The 18,886-nt window shown below is 59.7% G+C and overlaps 1 protein-coding gene across 4 annotated transcripts in view; it reads right to left on the minus strand.

The window, feature by feature from the left end:
- BCAR1 (BCAR1 scaffold protein, Cas family member) overlaps positions 1-18,886 on the minus strand; it is a 53,828-nt gene that overhangs the window by 16,909 nt on the left and 18,033 nt on the right. The window contains exon 1 of one of the 4 annotated variants that reach the window (XM_024735516.1): positions 18,708-18,848. The exons of 1 other annotated variant lie outside the window; for it this stretch is intronic. In XM_024735516.1, the coding sequence (XP_024591284.1) occupies positions 18,708-18,719 (12 nt within the window). In that variant the 5' untranslated portion in view covers positions 18,720-18,848. Of the gene's footprint in view, positions 1-5,492; positions 5,515-6,076; positions 6,267-18,707; positions 18,849-18,886 lie in introns of those variants that run through there. 2 more of the 4 variants (XM_024735515.1, XM_024735517.1) reach the window with 2 other exon arrangements.

Consider the following 18,886-nt stretch of genomic DNA (forward strand, 5'->3'; position numbering starts at 1 on the left):
GAGGGGGAAGGGGGTAGAGGGAAGGTCCCCTGGACCCAGGAGAGCTGCCCAGGGAGCTACCGGGGCCTCTCGTGCCCAGGGTGGCCAGCTCTCACCTCCTGGGTATGAGCTCGATGAGCAGTCAAGGCCAATTCCAACTGCAACTGTATAGTCGGGGAGGCCGGAGCCAGGCTGGGAAGCACCTCTCAGGGTGGGCACGTGGCACCAGGCGCCTGGCACCAGGAGCTCCTCTGCCTGCGTCAGCTGGTGCCCCCTCCCCCCGCCGAGCCCCCAAGGCAGGCTCTCCGCAGTCCTGGGCACTGCTGGCGCCACAGCGCTCCAGCTGGCCAAGCACCCGCCCCTTTGGGCCCCTAAGCCTCTCCAGCTGCTCCGGACACACTTCTCCCTCCAGTGCTGAGCAGCAGCTAAGACCAGACCTGGGCCTGGCTCTCCCTCCCACTGCTGGGGACCTTGGGCAAGTCCCTTAGCCTCTCTGAGCACCCAGATCCCTTGTGTTAAGGTGACAATCCTGGTTTCATAGGGAAGTTCTTTTGTTTAATAAAAGATTCACCTGGCATCTGCCCTCTGCCAGGTGCTGGGCCAGGCCCTGCAAGACGGTGCAAGTCTAGGTCGACCAGGCCCTTGTCTGCACGGGGCTTGCATCCCAGCAGGGCAGGCAGACACAAAACGATTTGCCAGGGCAGGGGGAAATGTGGCATGTGCAACAGGGCCACTACACATAGGACGGTCAGAGGTGGCCTCCCCCAAGGAGGACATTTCAGATGACTCATGAAGACCGAAAACTAGGTGACCATGAAACCAGCCAGGGAAGGGCATGTGGGCAGAGCGCAGGCTGAGCCAAGACACTGAAATAGGGAAAGGCTGGAGGGGAGACAGGACTGTGGCCCTGGACCAGCAGGCAGGCTGGGCCGGTCACACTGCAGGGTGCCTTGGGATGCTGCAAGGAGAGCTCAGTCCATGTTGTCCAAATGGTGGCATCCCATGGCAGAATACGGCAAAACCCACACCACCTGAGCATTCCTGCTCTGGACATGCTCCCCAGGACCCAGTGTCTTGTCCCAGCTTGGAAGAGCGGGGTCAGAAAGCCAGAAACCTGGCTTTCCAGCCTTCCTCACTGTTGGGCCCATCAAGTGCTTCCCCCAAGCTCACAAGAGGACACAGCTGTGACCTCTGGGAGGGGCACACCACCAGGGCACCATCGCAGTCCAGGCCAACTCTGCCAGCCACCTGGGTCCAAGGCACCACGGAGACTGCTGCTGACTCGCCCGAGTCTCTGGCCGCCTCACCCGCGACCCTAGGAAACCTGTCTCTGTGTCCTACTCCTCCTTCAGGACGTGACTTGGGTGTCAACCCCCCACCCCGCCAAGAAAGCTCCCACATCCCTCCCCGGGCACCCACACCTCACTGTCCCCACCTCGAAGTGCTGATCAACAGCTCTTGTTACTGCCCACTTCGTGCCCCCAACCCGGGCGCCCAGAATGGGAGGGACCTGTCTGCTTGGGCAGGGAACGTCCCTCCGCCACACATGCACGCCAGGCCTGGCCCAGAGCAGGGCTGAGCGTGGGGCTGCTGGATGGGCGGGGTTCAGGCAAAAGCCCCCCTTGCGGAAGGTGGTGCCCTGCCCTCCCTGGGAGCCGCGCGGCCACGCCTGAGAAAGCCAGGAAAGGCCCTTTGGGCTCACTCACCCCAGAGGGAGGGGACAGAGGAGAGCCCCCTGCCCAACGCCAACACCCCCCAGGCAGCGGCCTGCCAGCCAGGCCCGCCAAGAACAACACCCTGGTTGTTGCACACGGGAGCTGAGAGGGCTGCCCCACGGCCCTGCCGGGTCTGAGAATGGCCCTCATTGTGTGCGCCAGACTCACCCGGGCCCTCAGACACGGAGCAGCTGGGCCTTGGCCGCCAACGGGCACGTGTCAGCGGCCATCTGACGGGTTCTCCCTCGGTCTGCTGCCCCAGAGAGCCCCGGATGTGCTCTGGGTACCCCCAAACCCCGACTCTGCGGGACGGTGCTACCTGGTGGTGGGGAGACTGACAGTTCACAATGATGACGATAACGCCGGCAGTGAGAGACAGGGCTCTTCTGTGTACCTCAATTATCTCTTTCAACCCTGTGAGACACTGTGATCGCCCCCACCTACGGATGGAGAGACTGAGGTGCACAACAGACACGACTCGCCAGGGTCGTGGTCAGGAAGCGGCAGCGGCAGATCTGCTGTGTGACAAAGTGCAGCTGGGTGGCTCCCGGGTACTGCTTAGGTCCACGGAAGCCAGGAGTGGAAATTTCACAGGGCTTTTCCGTCCCTCCCTGTCCCCTACCCTGACATACACCCCAGCCCAGGCACAGAGCCCCACACACAGCAGTCACTAGGGAAACTCTAGTTCTCTTCATACAAAGAACCATCTCAAACCTGGGCCAAGTTTATTTCTGGGGTATTCTGGTTGCTTGGCCCAAGGAGCCCCCGTGGCCACTGGATACAGCCTGACGTACGTGTGCCCAAGTGGCAGTCTACACCCACAGCCGCTGCTCACTTGTGCCCTGGGAGTCCCGCCGGAGGGGCAGCGGCTACAGGCCCACTGGCCAGGGTCCTGACAATCCTCTGCTCCGCCTCCCGGCTGCGATGGGGCTGGGAGGGCAGTGCCTCTTCCCTTCCCAGGAGGCCCCACACCCTCATCCTGGGTGGAACTCCGCAACAGCAGGCCTTGGCATCACCCTCCCCTTAATTCTTCCAGGACAACTGAGTGACCAGGGTCTGGGCTCAAGTCCTCAGTGCTCAGCGTGACAAGCGTGGATGAGCCTCCCATTCCGGAGCCACTCCAAGGGGACAAGGGGAGCATGGCTCCTTCCCTGCCTGCTTTGGCAGTGCCTGAGGCTCAGAGGACAGAGCAGGGGCCGTGTGGGGGTCCTCAGCCCCATGCCTGACAGCACCCAGAGGACAGGTCTACAGAACAAAGGACTAAAAACCCACCTGTGGGTGGCCACCGCCAGCAGCTCCCTCAGACAATCAGGAGCCCCGAGCTGGCCTTGCTACAGTGGAAAGAGCAGATGTCTTTGTGCCCAGCTCTTGGGCCGAAGCAGGCCCCTGGCCCCACTCCTGCCAGGGCATCCCAGGCACTGTCCCTGCGAGGCTGGGCAGAGGAAGAGAGGTGGCATGGGGAGGGCCCTCCTACTGCAGGACATGGCATCTGCAGCCCCCAACACACCTCGGACGGTGGGAACAGGTGGGCCTGGGGCCACGGCACCAAGGAGCCCATGCAGGTGACACGAGAGCAGAGCCCTCCACCCTCCAGCCCACCCCAACTTCTGACAGCTTGGGAGTGGTCCTCAACCCCTTAGAACCCTCACCACTGCCACCCAGCCCAGGGAACCGACCCAGGCTGACAGACCCCAGACATGTTTGAGTAGACCGGCTTGTTCAGTCTTGGGATTTGGTCTCTCAGCAGAGGGCCCAGCATGAGGTTGACCTTCACTTCAGGGACAGTACCAGGCCCTGGTAACCCACCGTGGCCAGCCCCAGATATGCCACTGGAGGGGCAGAGGCAGAAGCCCGGGTGGGACAGCAGGGACTTCACTCCTTACGAAGCCTTAGTTTCCCCACCTGGACATCTAAAGCCTCCTCAGCTCTGCCCCTCTCCAGCCCTAAATGATAGCTTTCAGCAGCCCTTAGAGCAGCACCGTCTGCTTCCGCAGGGATGGAGGAGGACACACTGGCACAAAAAGCAGGGTTCTCCAGCTCAAAAAAAGTACCAAGCCCCTGACTTCAGGATACGCAATGGAAACAGGGGACTGAGACAGGGCCCTGCCCCTCCACCCTCTGAGCTCCTTCCACGGCAGGCTGGTACTCTGCCCCACTCCTCACTCAGAGGTGGGAGGAAGTTAGCACAAGGAGACAGAGATAGAGCCAGGGCCTCTCCCCAGTGCTAGAGGGCCCAGCCTGCCCCCTGGAGGGAGGCCACTCTGTAGCCCCTTATTTGGGGGCCTTAAGGATCCAGAGGAGGAGGAATTTGGCCAGTGTCTCTGCTGGAGAACGACCCTGTCCCTGCCCTACCCTACAGCCTGCCCTCCAAGCATGACTCTAACACTGCTCCTCCCCCTTCCACCTGCTGGCTGGTTCTGGCTGCCCCAACTGGCTGTGGGCTCCTGGGGCATGGTGGAGGGAGTTCTCCAGGCCTGAGAGACAAAGGGTGGTGGGATCTCCTAAAAGAATAATGGAGGCCAGGAGGGGGCTACTAAGGAACAGTTCTGGAGCCAGAGAGACCCCACCAAGTTGGCAGCCCCAGTGGAGCATGGCAGCACCCCAAGGGCCAGAGCGCCCTCAACCCCAGAGCAGGGGGAGCACATGGCTAGAGCGTGGGGCCATACCAGGAGACTATGTTCTGGACACGGTTCTGTGAGGACAAGTAACTGCCCCTCTCTGTGCCTCAGTCTCCCCACTGGTACCATCTATATGACTCGTGGGGAGAGCAGGTGTCTTAGGGGCCCTTCCTGATTAGGAAGGATTCCCTAGTGGCACTGCCCTTACTTCAATCCCTTGCCCAAGCCTGGGGAGATGATGCCAGCCCACAACGCTAACGTCTCTGTTCAGCACAAGCGTAAAAGTCACCCTCTTTTAAAATCACCGGGAGCTGAGGGTGACTGCCTTGGCAGAAGCTGGGGCTGCCCTGCCCTACCTCCACCCGGCACCTACAGGACTCCTTCCTTGCCCACAGCAAGCGGGTAATGGGTGCTAGTGCCAGGAGAGCTTGCCGGCAGGTCCTCCCAGACCTCCCTTCCTGCCAGTCTCCACCTGCACCTGGGCCCTTCTCCTGCTTTTCTAAGCCTGTTAGCCCTGCCATCCCTCCACTCCCACCATCAGCTCTCCACCCTGGAAAGGAAAGAGTCATGGGCAGGAGGCGTGTCCCCCAGCCCAGGGGGATGAGGAACATCTCCCTGCCTGGCTGAAATCTGCACAGTAAACCCAGAGAGTACCTCCCAGCTTAGACTCTTCCTCACACTAAGAGTGCCAAGGAAATAACTCTTCCTCATGCTAAGAGTGCCAAGGAAATAAACTCCCTGTTCTCAAGACCAGTTAGGGAGCCACTGCTCCTACCGAGGGATGGGAGACCCCAACATCTCCCCAGACTCTAACCCCCTCACACCCCCTGACCACGCCCGGCCCTCAGCAAATCTCAGCGTCTCCGAATCTTTCAACACCGCTCTGGGCTCTGCAGCAGCAATGAGGGGCTGGGCGCCGGGGCTGCGGCCACCCGGGCAGCGGCCCCGCCCCTCCCCAGCTCCCACGCTCTACCCGCGGAGGCTAGGACCACGGGATCGCGGCGCGGCCCTGGACTCCCCTGCCAAGACCCGGCTCCTACAACCGTTTTTGCAACCACGGTAGGTAATAACCGAGAATCTCCCGCCCTGGGTCCCGGAATCCAGCGCGGGCGGGCCGGGGGTTAATTATTAACTTCTCCGTGGACACCCGCGCTTGCTCACCCACCCCTCAATCCCTAACCTGGGGGCATGGGCAGCCCTCACTCCAAAACACACGGATCGCCACCCTGCTTCCTGGAAATTCACGGTCCAAAGGACCTCGGACCGCTCCTCGTAGCGATGGAAAGTGAGGCTCGGAGACAGGGCTCACAGGCCCAAGGTCACTCAGCAGGCAGCGGCCGGCAGAGGGAGAGCGGGCCTCCGGCCAGCAACTTTCCCGGATCCAGGAACTCTCCTACCGGCCGGCGGCCCCCGAGTCCGGTCCTTCCAGCCGCCCCCGGGGTGCGCAGGCTCTGGGATCCTCCGCAGTCCTGGCCTCCGGGAGCCCCGGCCAGGGCAGAAGGGGGGTTTTCCAGGACCTCGGACCCCGGCCCGGTCACGCCCCCGCGGAGGCTCCAGCGGCCCGTAGTTCCCAGGACCCGCAAGTCCGGCAGGAAATGCCACTCACTTAACTCTTTCCCGCCTGGGACCGCCCCGGGCGCGGGTAGAGCTGGGTCGCCTCCAAGCCGGTACGCGGACCTCGGCCGACACTCCCTGGCGCGCGGACGCCGCCCCGGCCACCGCGAGTGGACTCCGGGCCGCACTGGCTGCGCTGACCGCACTCACCAGGTAGTTCATCGTGTCGGGTCGGCCTGGGGCCCCGGCTCCCCGCAGGGCTCACAGCGAACTGCCCGCGCCGCGCGCTCTCGGATTCCCGAGAGCCCCGAAGCCGCCCGGGTCCTGGTCCGGCCGCCTCAGTCACCTCGCAGGCCACTGCCGCTGCCGCCACCGCCGCCGCCGCCGTCGCCGTACAGAGCCGGTCCCATCTCGCCCCGCCCGCCACCGCCGCCAAGGCCGGCGGGCCCAGCCCGGCTCCCGGCATGCCCGGTCGCGCGCGCCCATTGGCCGCTCTGGCTCCCCATGCAAATGAGCCGCCGGCTCGGGGGCGCGGCTGGCTGCGGGAGCGCGCGGGCACGCGCCGCCCAGGCGGACCGTCCACCCCCACCCCCACCCTTGCACCCGCGCTAGGCTCCAGGCGCCTGCCGGACACGCGGGATATCGCCTTTTCTCCGCACGCCCGTCCCTGCCCTCCACCGTGGGCGAGAACGCGCCCCTCCTCAAAGGCCTAAGCCTTCTTCTTCTGGGAAGACTGCCGGGATTGCCCTCCTCCCCCGTGGCCGTTGCAGCCCCGGAGGCACCAGCCTCAAGTCTGCCTTCCCCGCCCACCAACCTGGGGCATTTCACGCGTGTCCATCTGGCAGTCCGACTCAGATCTGCATCTAGAGGGGCATGTCCCAGCTGGCAGAAAACTAATAATACGACCACCGCACCGACTCTGGTCAGGCCTTCGGTGTAAGAGCCCCAGGTTATGAAGACACAGCAAGGAAGCTGGGGACTGCGGCTGTCCCTGTAATCTAGGGAGAGTAGAACCGGAGCGCATCATGTTCTACTAGCCGTGCGCGGGAGGTTCCAGTGCACCCAGGGACAAGAAGCTTGCCATCTCCCACCTTCTCCTCGGAATTGAATTCAGTCTCCTCGAAGTGTCCCCCACTGTCTCGGTGCTGCTCTAGGAGATGTGCCCCTACCCCAATCCCTCCCTCAATCAGCCCTGTCCAGGGCTAACGCCTGTGCCCCAAGAGACTCCTGTTTCAGCAACAGGGGGTAGGAGGGATGCTGATGAGAATGAGGGGGAGGGAAGAAGCACGACAGGGAAACTGAGTGGAGGGTGCCTTGGTTCTCCTGAGCTCCCCCTCCCTAGGGGGGCAAGTTGGTGACTGTCACCCCACGTAGCCAGCCAGAGTCCCTGAGCACAGTTCAGGTTTGCACAGTGGTCTGCAGAGAGATCTAGGATGGGACCTCTCCAGAACTAGACTGTCCCATTTGCTGGGTGTGTGGACACCATCAGGCAGCTCAAAATTCCAGGGAAGCATGGGGGCACACCCTGCAGAGAACCCTCGGGCACGGCCTATAAAATACATACAAGCCCACGGTGCACTCACAGGTGCCCCTCCACCTGACACCCAGGGATGGCCGACTCAGCCTCTCACCAGGTGTGCTACCTTGGCCAGGCCCTCTCCCATCTGTAAAAGGAAGGAGCTGGGCTAGGGAACCCCAAGTCTGGCTGGTTACAGGTCCCCTGGAGAGCTTGTCAAAAAACAGATTCCTGTTTTTTAGGAATCCCTTCCTAAAAAACCCCTCCCACAGGTCCCCTCCTCCAGAAATCCCGGGTGTGGGGGGAATCTGGACATCTGCATTTCCCCCAAAGTTTCTCAGGGAACCACTGGACAGAACTACCAGCATAGGGTGTGGGTAAGGAGCAATGGGATTTGGACTCAGTGTGACCCACAGTCCTCAAGAAGGAATGGGACAACTAGCTGCTACCCTCTGCCCTCCTCAAGACGGGACCTCCTGTAACCTTCAAAACAGCCCAGTTCTCCCACAGAAGAGCCAGCTCTCAGGGGAACACTACCTAGTGTATCCTCTCCTGCTTGTTCCCAAAGCTGTGCCCCAAAGTCAGAAAGGAAACTGCGGGCTCAGCCCCTCCGAAACCCTGCCCCTGCCCATGTCCTCAGCCTGGCTGGCATTCCAGGTTCCAAGGAATCAGATCAGAACCAGCTGGGCTGTGTGTGAACATCTGTCCATGCTGGGAGCTGGAGGAAGTCCCTAGGTTTTCCCCGGGTCTCCACTCCGGTGGGGAGTGGGGTGGGGACCAGGCTTCACAGCCAGACGGCAGGAGGTCTCTGCAGGAATGGGCAGGGACGCCAAAGGGCTGGCCTTACTCCGTCCTAGCTGGCCTTGGGAGACAGGAGGAGGCTGCCTGGGAGGAGGAGGACCGGAGACCCTCCCTCTCTGGGGCTGGATTAAAGCAGCGCTGGGGGCGGGGTTGCTCCTGTGGGAGGGCAGGCGGGGGAGGAGAACCCAGCTCTGGCCCAGGCATTTCAAAAATTTGCTGCTTTTCCACTTAAACTCCCCGCCCCCCCCCACCCAAGACTGTGCCTCCCAGAATGGCATTTCCGCTTTGGAATCAAGGCCCCAGGATCTGTGCCCCACTGTGCTGCAAGGGGAGTAGCTGGAGGGGGACAGGAATGCCCCCTCCCAGGCCTGCCATGGGGGAGTGGGGGAGGGGCACCCACTGGGCAGGCTCTGGCTGGGGTGTATGGGGGAGCAGACCCTCCCGGGCCACTGCCAAGTGACACAGCCCCCAGGACAGCATACAGGCTGGCCCTGGGCCAAGGTCTCTATGACCACGTGCTCATTCCATGCCCGCAGTGATCCTGCAAAACAGCCTTCACGATTAGCCCCGTCTTCCAGACGAAGAGGTTGAGACCCAGTTTACTGTCCCTTGCCCCATCCCACAGACTTCAGCCACAGAAGGGAAAGAACTGGTGGCCAAAGAAGGGACAGTGGGGATGCTAGAGTGCAGTCCACCCTGACTCCCCTGTGGCAGGCAACTTCAGGACAGGGCAGAAAGGGAATCAAGAGGCAGGGACACTCAGGAAAGCCAAGGACCCTGCCGCACTCAGAGACTCCAAAGGACAGGCATCTGAGACCCAAGCACCACCCTCAAACACAACCCAGTTCAGAACTGGGGCCCAGGGACTTCCCTGCTGGTCCAGTGGTTAAGACTCACACAGGGACGCTGGCTCTCATCTGTCCATTAACGTGTCCACTGGGGTGAGGGCTGCTGCTGGTCCTAGACCCTAAGTGGGGAGACCCGGCTCCTGCTCTCTGGGCTTTTGGGGTCTTATTCTCTAGGTCAGACACACAACACAAAGAACTATTCTTGCTTTCGCCCCAACAATGTCTGTGGCAGCATTTATAACAGCAAACAAAGGTGGGGCATAACCTACATGCCCAGCTACAGGGGACTGGCTGGGCAACCAGAGCCTCTCAATGCAAGACTGTGCAGATATTAAGATGGCCACTTTCAGAGACTAAAATCATGCAAGAAAATGCTGACGAGCAGTGAAACGAGTGGGCTAAAATGGCTTGCACAGTGTGACTCAGACAGCCCCCTTCCCCTCCTAAAGCCTTGGTTTTCCCAGCAGCACAGAGGGTGGCTGGATGGGTCAGCCGATGGCCGGCTCTGGGAGCAGCAGCAGGAAAGGATTTCCTGAGGCCGGAGGTGAGTGCTGCCAGCCCAGGGACAGGAAGAAATGATGTATCTGTAGGGCTATGGGTGTTGACGCCTTGCCCCTGGGCTGGCCACGCACACTGGCAAGCTCCAAGCCAGCCTGCAAGCCGGAGCCAGCCCTGCCTGGGCAAGGGTGGAGGAACCCCTGTGGATGGCCTGGAGAAGAGGCCAGCCCGCTGCATCGAGAACCACTGTCACACAGGCCGGACACCCCACACACCCAGTGTCAGCCAGCCCTCACTGCCCTCCTGGGGACCAGGACAGAACTACCACCACCCAGAGGCTCAGAGAGGGGCAGTGCCTTGCCCAGGTCACACCTCCAGGAAGTGACAAAGCTACAAACTAAAAATGTAACCATACCTGGCTACCCAGGGGTGTGCCCACAGAACAGCACCCCAGGTGATCTCAGACAGAGCAGAGTCTGCACGCTTAGGGCGGGCGTCAGAGCCATAAAGAGCTCTCCCGTCAGAGCCATAAAGAGCTCTCCCGTCCTCCCCTGCTCTCCAAGGGCGGAGTAACCATGGGGCAGTCTGTTTGTCACTGCAGTGGTGACTCGGACTGTGGGGGGGTGGGCTCTAGTCCCCAGCCTTCGAGTCCGTTTAGCATCGTCCCAGGCCAGTCCCCAGAGACCAGGGTACAAGGGCACAACCAGGACCGAAGGTGTGGGGACAGAGCCTAGGGGTGGCGGAGGCGGGTAGATGGGCCTGGATCCCAGCAAATCCACTGCCCCCCACATTCCCGCAGCTCCCTCCCCTCCCGCTCTGGCTCTTTCAAGAACGGGGAACTGGAAGGAGCAAGTCTCCCGATTCTTTTAATTGCTTTTCTAACCTGGAAATGAAAGAGCAGCAGAGGCACCTGCGGGGAGGTGCCTGCTTCAGTGAGCGAGCAGCTCGGTTCACAAGGCTGGGGCACTTCCCAGGAACTCTTTGCCCCAGCCCAGGGTGCTGCCCCCATGGCCTGAGTCCTCCCTTCTCTTCGAACCCCCCTCCCCATGTGCCTCAGAGAAGCAAAAACCAGGCCCCACATGTGCATAATGAGAAGGCTGCCCTCCCTGATGGCACTGGGACACCACTCCCTGGGTCCTCACCCAGCGGCAGCCACCTCAGCACTGCCTGAGGGAGGACACGGGGGTGGGGGAAGGAAGGGCTGGGGACAAGACCCTGTCCTCAGAGAGAAAGCTTAGCCGCTGGAGGCCCAGCTCACGCTGACAGCCTGGGTGGGCAGGGCCCGGGGTGTGGTCAAGAAGCAGTCCCAGCCATCTGCACCTGCCTCTCCCCATGGCAGCCAGCTCCAGCATATCAGGGCAGGGAGAGGGGGCGACTTCACATGCCATCTGCTGCCCCCCCGAGCCTGCTTCCATAGCAGCACAGGTGCCCACACCCACAGAGACCCCCAGAGGGGCAGCAGTGTTGGCCAGACATCAGCTGGGGTCAGGAGGTCAGTGGAGTCACAGGAGGGACCCTGGGAGCTCTGGGGTCAGTGGGGTGGGAGTACAGGAAGGCGTGAAAACAAAGAGAGCACAGCTACAGCAGCCACCGAGGAAGTGTGGCTTTTTCTCCCTCCTCGAACCGCACTGGGGGCCTCCCACCTGAGCCTGCTCCAACCGACAGAGAAAGGCTCCATGTGCCCCAGGAGACCCAGGCCCAATCCTCACCCAGGTGTAGCCTACAAGGACAGGAGTAGAGCCCATTAAAGATTCCACCTGGCATGGGCCCTCAGTGGTCACTGCATCTTTCAGAGCCTTGGTTAGTGCGTCTGCTAAATGTAACCGCCGCCAGGAGCCCTGCCCACCACCAGGCCACGAGACTGCAGGCACTTGCAGGCGCAGTGCATGGCGGCACCCTGGTGTCAGCAGCACACCCACGCACCTCCCCTGCCCTGCCAAGCACACTCCCTTGGGCCCACAGCTCATGCACAAGTGCGCTCCAGTAAGCCCTCCCTGTCCTCCCAGCTGCTGCTCAAGGGCCCTGAGCTTCCCTAGCCCCTGAACCACACGAGGAACAAAACCTCAACCTCGTCTGAGATCCTGCAGCAAAAATCGTTCTGCGAAGCCCTGTTGCCCCCAGCTCCACCAGCCAACACTGGGTGCTGGGCAGGGTCTCCCCTCAGCCGGGGGGAGTGGGGAGTGGCTGGGCCTATCACTACACATACTATAGCACCCACTCCTTGCTGGGATAGGCTGCCAGGAAAACAAGTCGTGTCCTCAAGGAACTTACACTCCAGGGCGTGTGAGGGGGACAAACAGATAAACATGGGAGCACCTGTGGGAGAACCAAGCCGACAGCAGAGAGCAGACTGGAGGCAGGAGCTACTTTATACAAGGTGCCTGGGGGCTCCTCTCTGATGAGGTAGCATTTGAGCAGATGTGTGAATCTTTTGCTAAGGTTCATTATGCAGAAAAAAATAATAGTAAAGGTTTGTAAGAACAGCACAGGCAGCCAATTCCCTCAGTGTGAAGAGCAGAGCACAGAGGTGTTAGGGGAGCAGGGAGTGGCTCTCAAGCAACCCCTCCCTGCTCTTAGCTTCTTGAGTGGTGCGGGTGTCCTGCAGGCTGGGGGCATCCAGAGTTAACTGGGAGCAGCCAGGAGTGTCTGCCTGGTGGGGTGTCTTGGCGGGCAGCCAGGGACAAAGTGGGGAGACCAGGAATCTGTCCCGACCAGGGAGGGTGGAGGTATAGGGTCAGCTCCCAAGACAGGCTCCATCCTCTCCTAGAAGCCTCTCCCCACTAGGACCTCTGGTGGGCACAGAGGCCTGGGAAAAACACAGGTGACTCAAAAACCTAAGACGCTTCACCTCATGGCCAACATGGGAAGAGGGAATTCAAACCCTGGATACCTGTGGAGGGCTGTGAACAAGAAGGCATGTGGTCACACCACTCTGACAATCGTGTAACTTTGGGGAATCCAGGATTTGGGGGCACAGACGACTCTCTGGGCATGCTTCAACGCACACATGATCGGATATCAGGTTTTATAAAATACTGAAATAGGGTATTACACCACCACTAACATTAGTATGTTCCAGTATTAAAAATACACAGCACAGAAAGACTAGAGACAGGTATCCATCAGCAAGAGAATGGATAAGTACATAAATTCATAGTCAAAAGTGGAACACTCAGCGAAGCAACGAAAAGAGAACGACTGATACACACCACGTGCATGAAAATCTCAAAATCATTTTGCTGAATGAAAAAAGCCAGACCCCAGAGTATACTATATGCTTCCACTTACATCAAGTTCAAGTTCAAGTTCAAGAACAGGCGAAACCATGCCATGATGAGAGAAATCAGAATGCTGGCCACCTTAGAAACTAACACAACATTGTAAATCAACTATACGCCAATAAAAATCAATTTAAAAAAAAGATCACAGGATAATCATAGCTTTTCCTTTAAAAAAAAAAAGAATGTTGACCACCTTACAGGGGGTAGGGCACACTTGACTGTGAAGGGGGTACTTGTGAATTTTCTGAGATGATGGAGAGGTTCATTACCTTGATTTGATTGATGATTACATGGGGTCTACATTAGTCAAAACTTATTCAACTGTATTCCTAACATCTTTCAATTTCACTACATAGAAAATCTACCTCAGGGACTTCCCTGGTGGCGCAGTGGTTAAGAATCCACCTGTCACTGCTGGGGTTATGGGTTCAATCCCTGGTCTGGAAAGATCCCACATGCCACGGGGCAACCAAGCCCATGCGCCACAACTACTGAGCCCGCGTGTCACAACTACTGAGGCTGCACACCCTAGAACCCGTGCTTCGCAACGAGAAGCCACCGCAATGAGAAGTCTGCGCACCGCAACAAAGAGTAGCCCCCGCTAGCCGCAACTAGAGACAGCCGCCCGCATGCAGCAATGAAGACCCAACACAGCCAAAAATAAATAAAATAAAAAAAAAAAGAAAATCTACCTCAACAAGAGAGTCTCAACTGGTAAAAATAAAACAAAGCACAGAGGAAACAATACATAGCATTAGGAATACCAAAAAATAGGTACTGCAATCCTAAACCCACCGTGTTACCCTTTTTGCCCTGGCTGTCAGGGAGCTTCAAGTTAAACCTGCACGCCTACCTTCCCCATACAGTACATAGTTCTGGATCTTTTGATGATCCCAGACTGTTTGTGTCTTTCACTATAATCTGCTTCAACTCCTTACTGGAACTCAGCAGGGTTTAAATAATAAATTAAAATTACTAAAAAGTTCCCTCAGCCTCTAATTCCCCTTAGAGAAGGGATTAACTTTAGAGCCACAACTTGTGACCACCTCTCCTGGCAGAGCAGGCATGCATCACCACCTCCAAGGTCCCCAACCTGTCCCCAGGTCTTTTTCTTTTTTTCTTTTTTGGCCGGGCTGAGCAGCATGCAGGATCTTACCCCGACCAGGGACCAAACCCTGAGCCCCCTGCAGTGGGAGCGCAGAGTCCTAACCACTGGACTGCCAGGGAAGTCCCCCCTCCAGGTCTTTTTCTTGAAGAGAGGGAGACAAAGGCCCAGCAAACTAAAGAAAGCCAAAGAAACAACAGGGTTAGACTACGATGCAATCAAAGCAAGCGGTTGTGATGAAGCCAAGTCAGAGGCTGGGGAGGCAAAGAAGAGCACAGAAAGGGCAGGAGACGTGAGGGCAGGTGCAGCTCAGGCCTCATGCCAGGCCATGGGAGGTGGGGGGTCACAAGGTGCCACCCTCACAGCCTTGCGGCCCACCAGCCTCACCCACAAGCTTGAGCCCCCTCCCTTAAAGTGCCAGGACCCACCTCTGGCGTGCTCTTCTTCCCACCCACGACCCTGCCTGTTCCATGCTGGCCAGGCCACTGCTGACCACATCTGAAGTCAGGCTTGTACCCACCAATCCAACAGTTCCCAAAGCCGGCAGCCCTGCACCCGCTCCTGGGGGCCCTCAGGGCAAGGCATGCAGCTGGTCTGAGGCACAGTGGACCAGACGGTGGCCCCACTGGAGGCCACTCTATCTGTGAGGTGAGGACACGTACCTGTCCATCCAAGGCTCAAGAGGCAGGGGAGGGGCTGGGGTCATTCCACTGCTAAGGCCCTGGCCGGAACCGACCATAAAGAGAAAGCTACTGGAGGCAGGCTGGGCGGCATGGAACATTATGGGGGCAGGGAGCTGATCTCTTCCCAAGCTGGTCATGCCGGTACCAGGAGTGGGTCTCGGCCACTGCACCAGTCAACAGTGGCAGGATAAAGATAATAACCTCAACAGCAGTAGCTGCTATGACTTATTAGCCTCTTAGTAAAAGCTTTCTGCAGACCTCACCAAGTTCTCATAAAATCCCAAGAGCTCAGTGCTGTTAACATCCCCACAACACAGAGGACACAGGCTCAGAGAGGTTCAGTAACTGGCTCAGATGAGCCAGCACCATTCACTCCGGAGCCCTTGCCCTCAACCCACCACAAATCCTCCCCACCCAGACTTAGCCTCTCTGGGAACCCACTCAGCCCCCAACAAGGCTTCCAGGACAGTGGCTGGGATGCAGGCTCTCTGCACAGGGACATAGACTCCTATATGGCGGTGGGCTCCTCGGTGCTCCCAGGGCCACTTCCTTGGCAGGTGGCCAGGATAGGCTGGAGAGAGAGGAACCAAGCAGGCCTGGTCCTGCCCTGAGGAACCTAGCAGGCACCAGATAACCCCAAGGATGAATGCACTATCACAGATGGGAATCCTGGATGGCTTCCTGGCACGCTGCCCTCTGCCTGAGCGAGCGGGAGTGACGAGGTGAGCAAGGCAGCAGCTGAAGACCTTCCTGCCGAGGGAGGGCCGGGCAGAGTCCAAGGCCAGCGGGAGGAGTGTGGCAGCAGGGGCGTGCCAGGGCCTTTGGAGACTGAACTGAGGACCTTGGACTTGGACACTGCCTCTTCCCACTGTCCTCTTTTGAGCCTGTTCTACCAGGCCCCAGCTGTCCATGGCCTGGCTGCCCAGGCCAGTGGTGAGCCCAGGGCAGAGCCTCCCAGCTCCCTGGCCAGCTCTCCAGTCACAGTGGTGGCTGGCACAGAGCCAGGCACAAAGGGCACCCTGGGACCACTGGCAGAGGTTCAACCAGGTGCCACTCCTGCCCCGCTGATCTCCACTGACTGCTGCTGGGGCCCACAGGGCTACAGCCCCGGGCGAGCTGCCTGGCTGCCCAGAGGCCCAGCTGCCTCATGTCCAGGGGTGCTGAAGGGGTTACCCAAACTCATGCTCAGAAAGCCACGAGCAGAGGGTCGCTCTCTCAGCAGCCTTGGCCTCTGTGGATGGCTCAACAGGCCACAGCCCCTACAATTAGAGAGGCCACACTCACTTTCTGGCTTTGGATCCTGCCAGACTTGGTTCCCACCCTGGCTCCATCTCTCAGTGGCCAGGCGACCCTGGCAAGACTACAGGTCCTCCCCGAGCCCACCGCCTGGCACACAGAATGCACTCAACACACGTCAGCACTTAGCTCCTTGAAAGGACCCATTCCTCACTTAACAAAGGAGCAAAGGAGGGGCTGGAATGGCTGTGCCCATTTCCCAGACAGGAAACAAGAGGCAGGAACAGAGAGCAGGCAGCTTCTCTACAAGCTGGAAGCTGGCTTCCTGCCTGACAGTGCCGGGGGTCAGTGTCACTCCAATGTCCACCAGGGGTCTGAAGGGGGTGGCACAGCCATCTTCCTTCCAAATGCTTCCTGCCTGCCCAGAGAGAAGAGACAGTCCTGGGTGCTGACCAGCCATACCCAAGAAGAAGGCGGATGTCAGAGAGCACCCAGGAAGTGCACCTCCAGGTGCTGTGTGAACTGTGCCTCAGCTCTGGGCAGAGGAAGAAGCACGAAGCAGGGAGTCAGGAGGACCCCATGTGCCTTCCCCTCTCTGGGCCCCAGACCCCACGCGAGTCAAATGACAGAGGGAGACAAGCTGATCCCTGCAGGGCCCCCCAGCTCTAACACTCAGGAGGTCACTCCTGTCCCAACCTGGTTCGCCCCAGCCTCTTCTCTCACCGCCATCACCTCCCATCCCATTCTGAAGCATTTTATAATTGCTGTGGGCCAAAGTGCCTGCGTCAGCCCCATCCAGGAAAAGACTGCCCAAATGAAGGGGTATGCTTAAAACCCAAATGTGTCCGTGAGCACCACATGGGCGGTCACCATTCTGGGCTCGCAAAGCAGGGCTTGAGCAGGAGGCTGGCTGGCCTCACCACTCATCAGCACATGAAAGCAATTTTCTGAACATTTCATGGCTGCTCCCAAAATGAACTTCCTCTCCCAGTGCCACCAGTTCACACATTGCTCAAGGTCCCAGGAGACAGCCAGGGTGATCTGACAGCCCAGCATGTAGGGGGCAGAGGGTGAGACCCCCCCCCCACTCCCCTCTGCAGAATCTCCAAGGGCTGGCTGCAGATGGGAGGGTGGGAAGCGACGTGGAGCCGGCAATGGTGTGTAGAGACAGAGCAGAGCTGGACTGCAGGTCTCCACAGCAGGTGTCCACAGCAGTGCCTGTCTGTCCAAATCACACCCAGAGCCTGGCCCTCCCACCATCCCTCTCTTGTTACAGATGGGGCCACTGAGGCACAGAGCCCAGGAAGGCTGCCCAAAGTTCTATAAGGCAAGGGGTCTGGGTGCCATCCCAGACTCCAGATCCGCACCTCTGCTGTGATTGTGGAGGCCACACCAAATCAAGCGCAGACGTCCCAAACTTAGGCTGTCCAGCCTCTTATGTGGCCGGAGTCACATGCCCCGTTCACTACTGCCCTGGAGACTCAGGTCCTCAGGCAGGCTCAGGTGGCCCACCTCATCTCTCTGGTCAGTGCCCATAGGATCAGGGCAGGTCCCCCAATGCCCCGAGCCAGAAGAGACCCAGAGCTTTGCAGGAAAGCAGGGCAGGAGAAGGGCTTGGCAGGCATTTTCTGTCTTCTTTCTTTCTAAAGATGAGGCAATTATGTTCTGAACCAGAACAGATGGGGGTGGGGACTTCACATCAGTACGGTCTGGAAGCCCTAATTTTTTCTTCAGTAACTCTGCATTACTGCTTCTGGAGGCGGGCAGGAGCTGGGATCTTTAATTCCATAATAACAATGCTTTGCACTTACACAGCATCTCTCCTCCAATAATCTCCATACACTCTACGGTGGGTAATTAAAAGTCCACTTGCCCTGCCAGGAAGCCCCAGCTGTCTGCTTCACCGTAAGGACGGGGTCCCCCAAGTTACAAGCAGTTCCAGAAACAGGTCAGGGGACAGGCGCACTGGGCCACTGCCCCTTCCTGTCAGAGGGAAAGCCCCTAACGCAGCAGAGAAACAATGGCTGGAGGCCACAGCTTTCCAGCAGAAGGTGCCCCTTCCGGGAAGGAAGGAAGCAGGGTGTCAGCCCCCACCTCAGTCTGTGCATCTGTAAAGCGGGCTAGGGCCTGCGCTTGAGGCTTGGTGACCAGCGGTGGCCAGGATCACTTGCCACCCTCAGGAGGTGGGACTCAGATGCCTCCAGTTGCCGGCCAAAGTGTGGAGCCCTGGGGGGCTGCCCAAGCCTGCCTGCTGGGCTAGGAGGAGTGGCTGTCGGGTGAGAAGAGAAGCCCCCATGGCTAGGAGGGAAGAAAAGGCTGGGCCCTGAACCCTTGGGGGTTCAGCCGCAGAGGTAAACTTCCCGGGAAAGTGAGTGCATCCGCCGGTTCTGGGGGGTAGGCGCAGATCTCCACCCCGCCAGGCTGCCCCGGGTGAAGGGTGTCTCGGTCTTGGGAGAGGTACAGACCGGGCTCCAGGCCTGGCCATCCCCGTGAGGTCCCTGAGCACAACAGGGCAGCTGTCCTAGGTGATTCCCAGGGGTACTACGCAGACCCCGCCCCCTCACCCAGCCCAACCATCCTGTAGGAGGGTTCCCGGGGAGCGGCAGAGACCTCTCCCCACTAGGCCTAGCCGTCCTGGTGGTGGAGGGATTCCTGGGGGACAGCACGGACCCCAGCCCGACCCGGCTCTCCAGGGAGAGGATGGAAAGAAAGGCGGGGGCGGAGAGGCCGGCTTCGCGGAGAAACCCCAGGCTGCCCCCATCCCCCGACGCGAGAAGACCCAGGTGGGGTGACCCCCAGCCCGGAGCCCCGGCGGCATTAGGCCTGCAGCGGGCGGCGCGAGGTCGCGGTCCCGGCCGGCGGTCAGTACTCACCGGCACGGACATCTTGGCCGCCGCTCTCGGGGCCCGGGCGGGCAGCAGCGCCGGCAAGCTGCGGACGCCGGTCTGCCGCGCCGCTCAGAGCCCCCCGCGCGGGGTCCCGGCGCTCTCGGGGCTCCCGACTGGCTCCTGCGATCTCCCGGCAGCCGGACTGTCCAGCCGCTCCAGCCCAC

The sequence above is a fragment of the Neophocaena asiaeorientalis genome, unplaced genomic scaffold, assembly GCF_003031525.2.
Source record: "Neophocaena asiaeorientalis asiaeorientalis breed wild unplaced genomic scaffold, Neophocaena_asiaeorientalis_V1.1 scaffold40, whole genome shotgun sequence".
Lineage (NCBI taxonomy): Eukaryota > Metazoa > Chordata > Mammalia > Artiodactyla > Phocoenidae > Neophocaena > Neophocaena asiaeorientalis.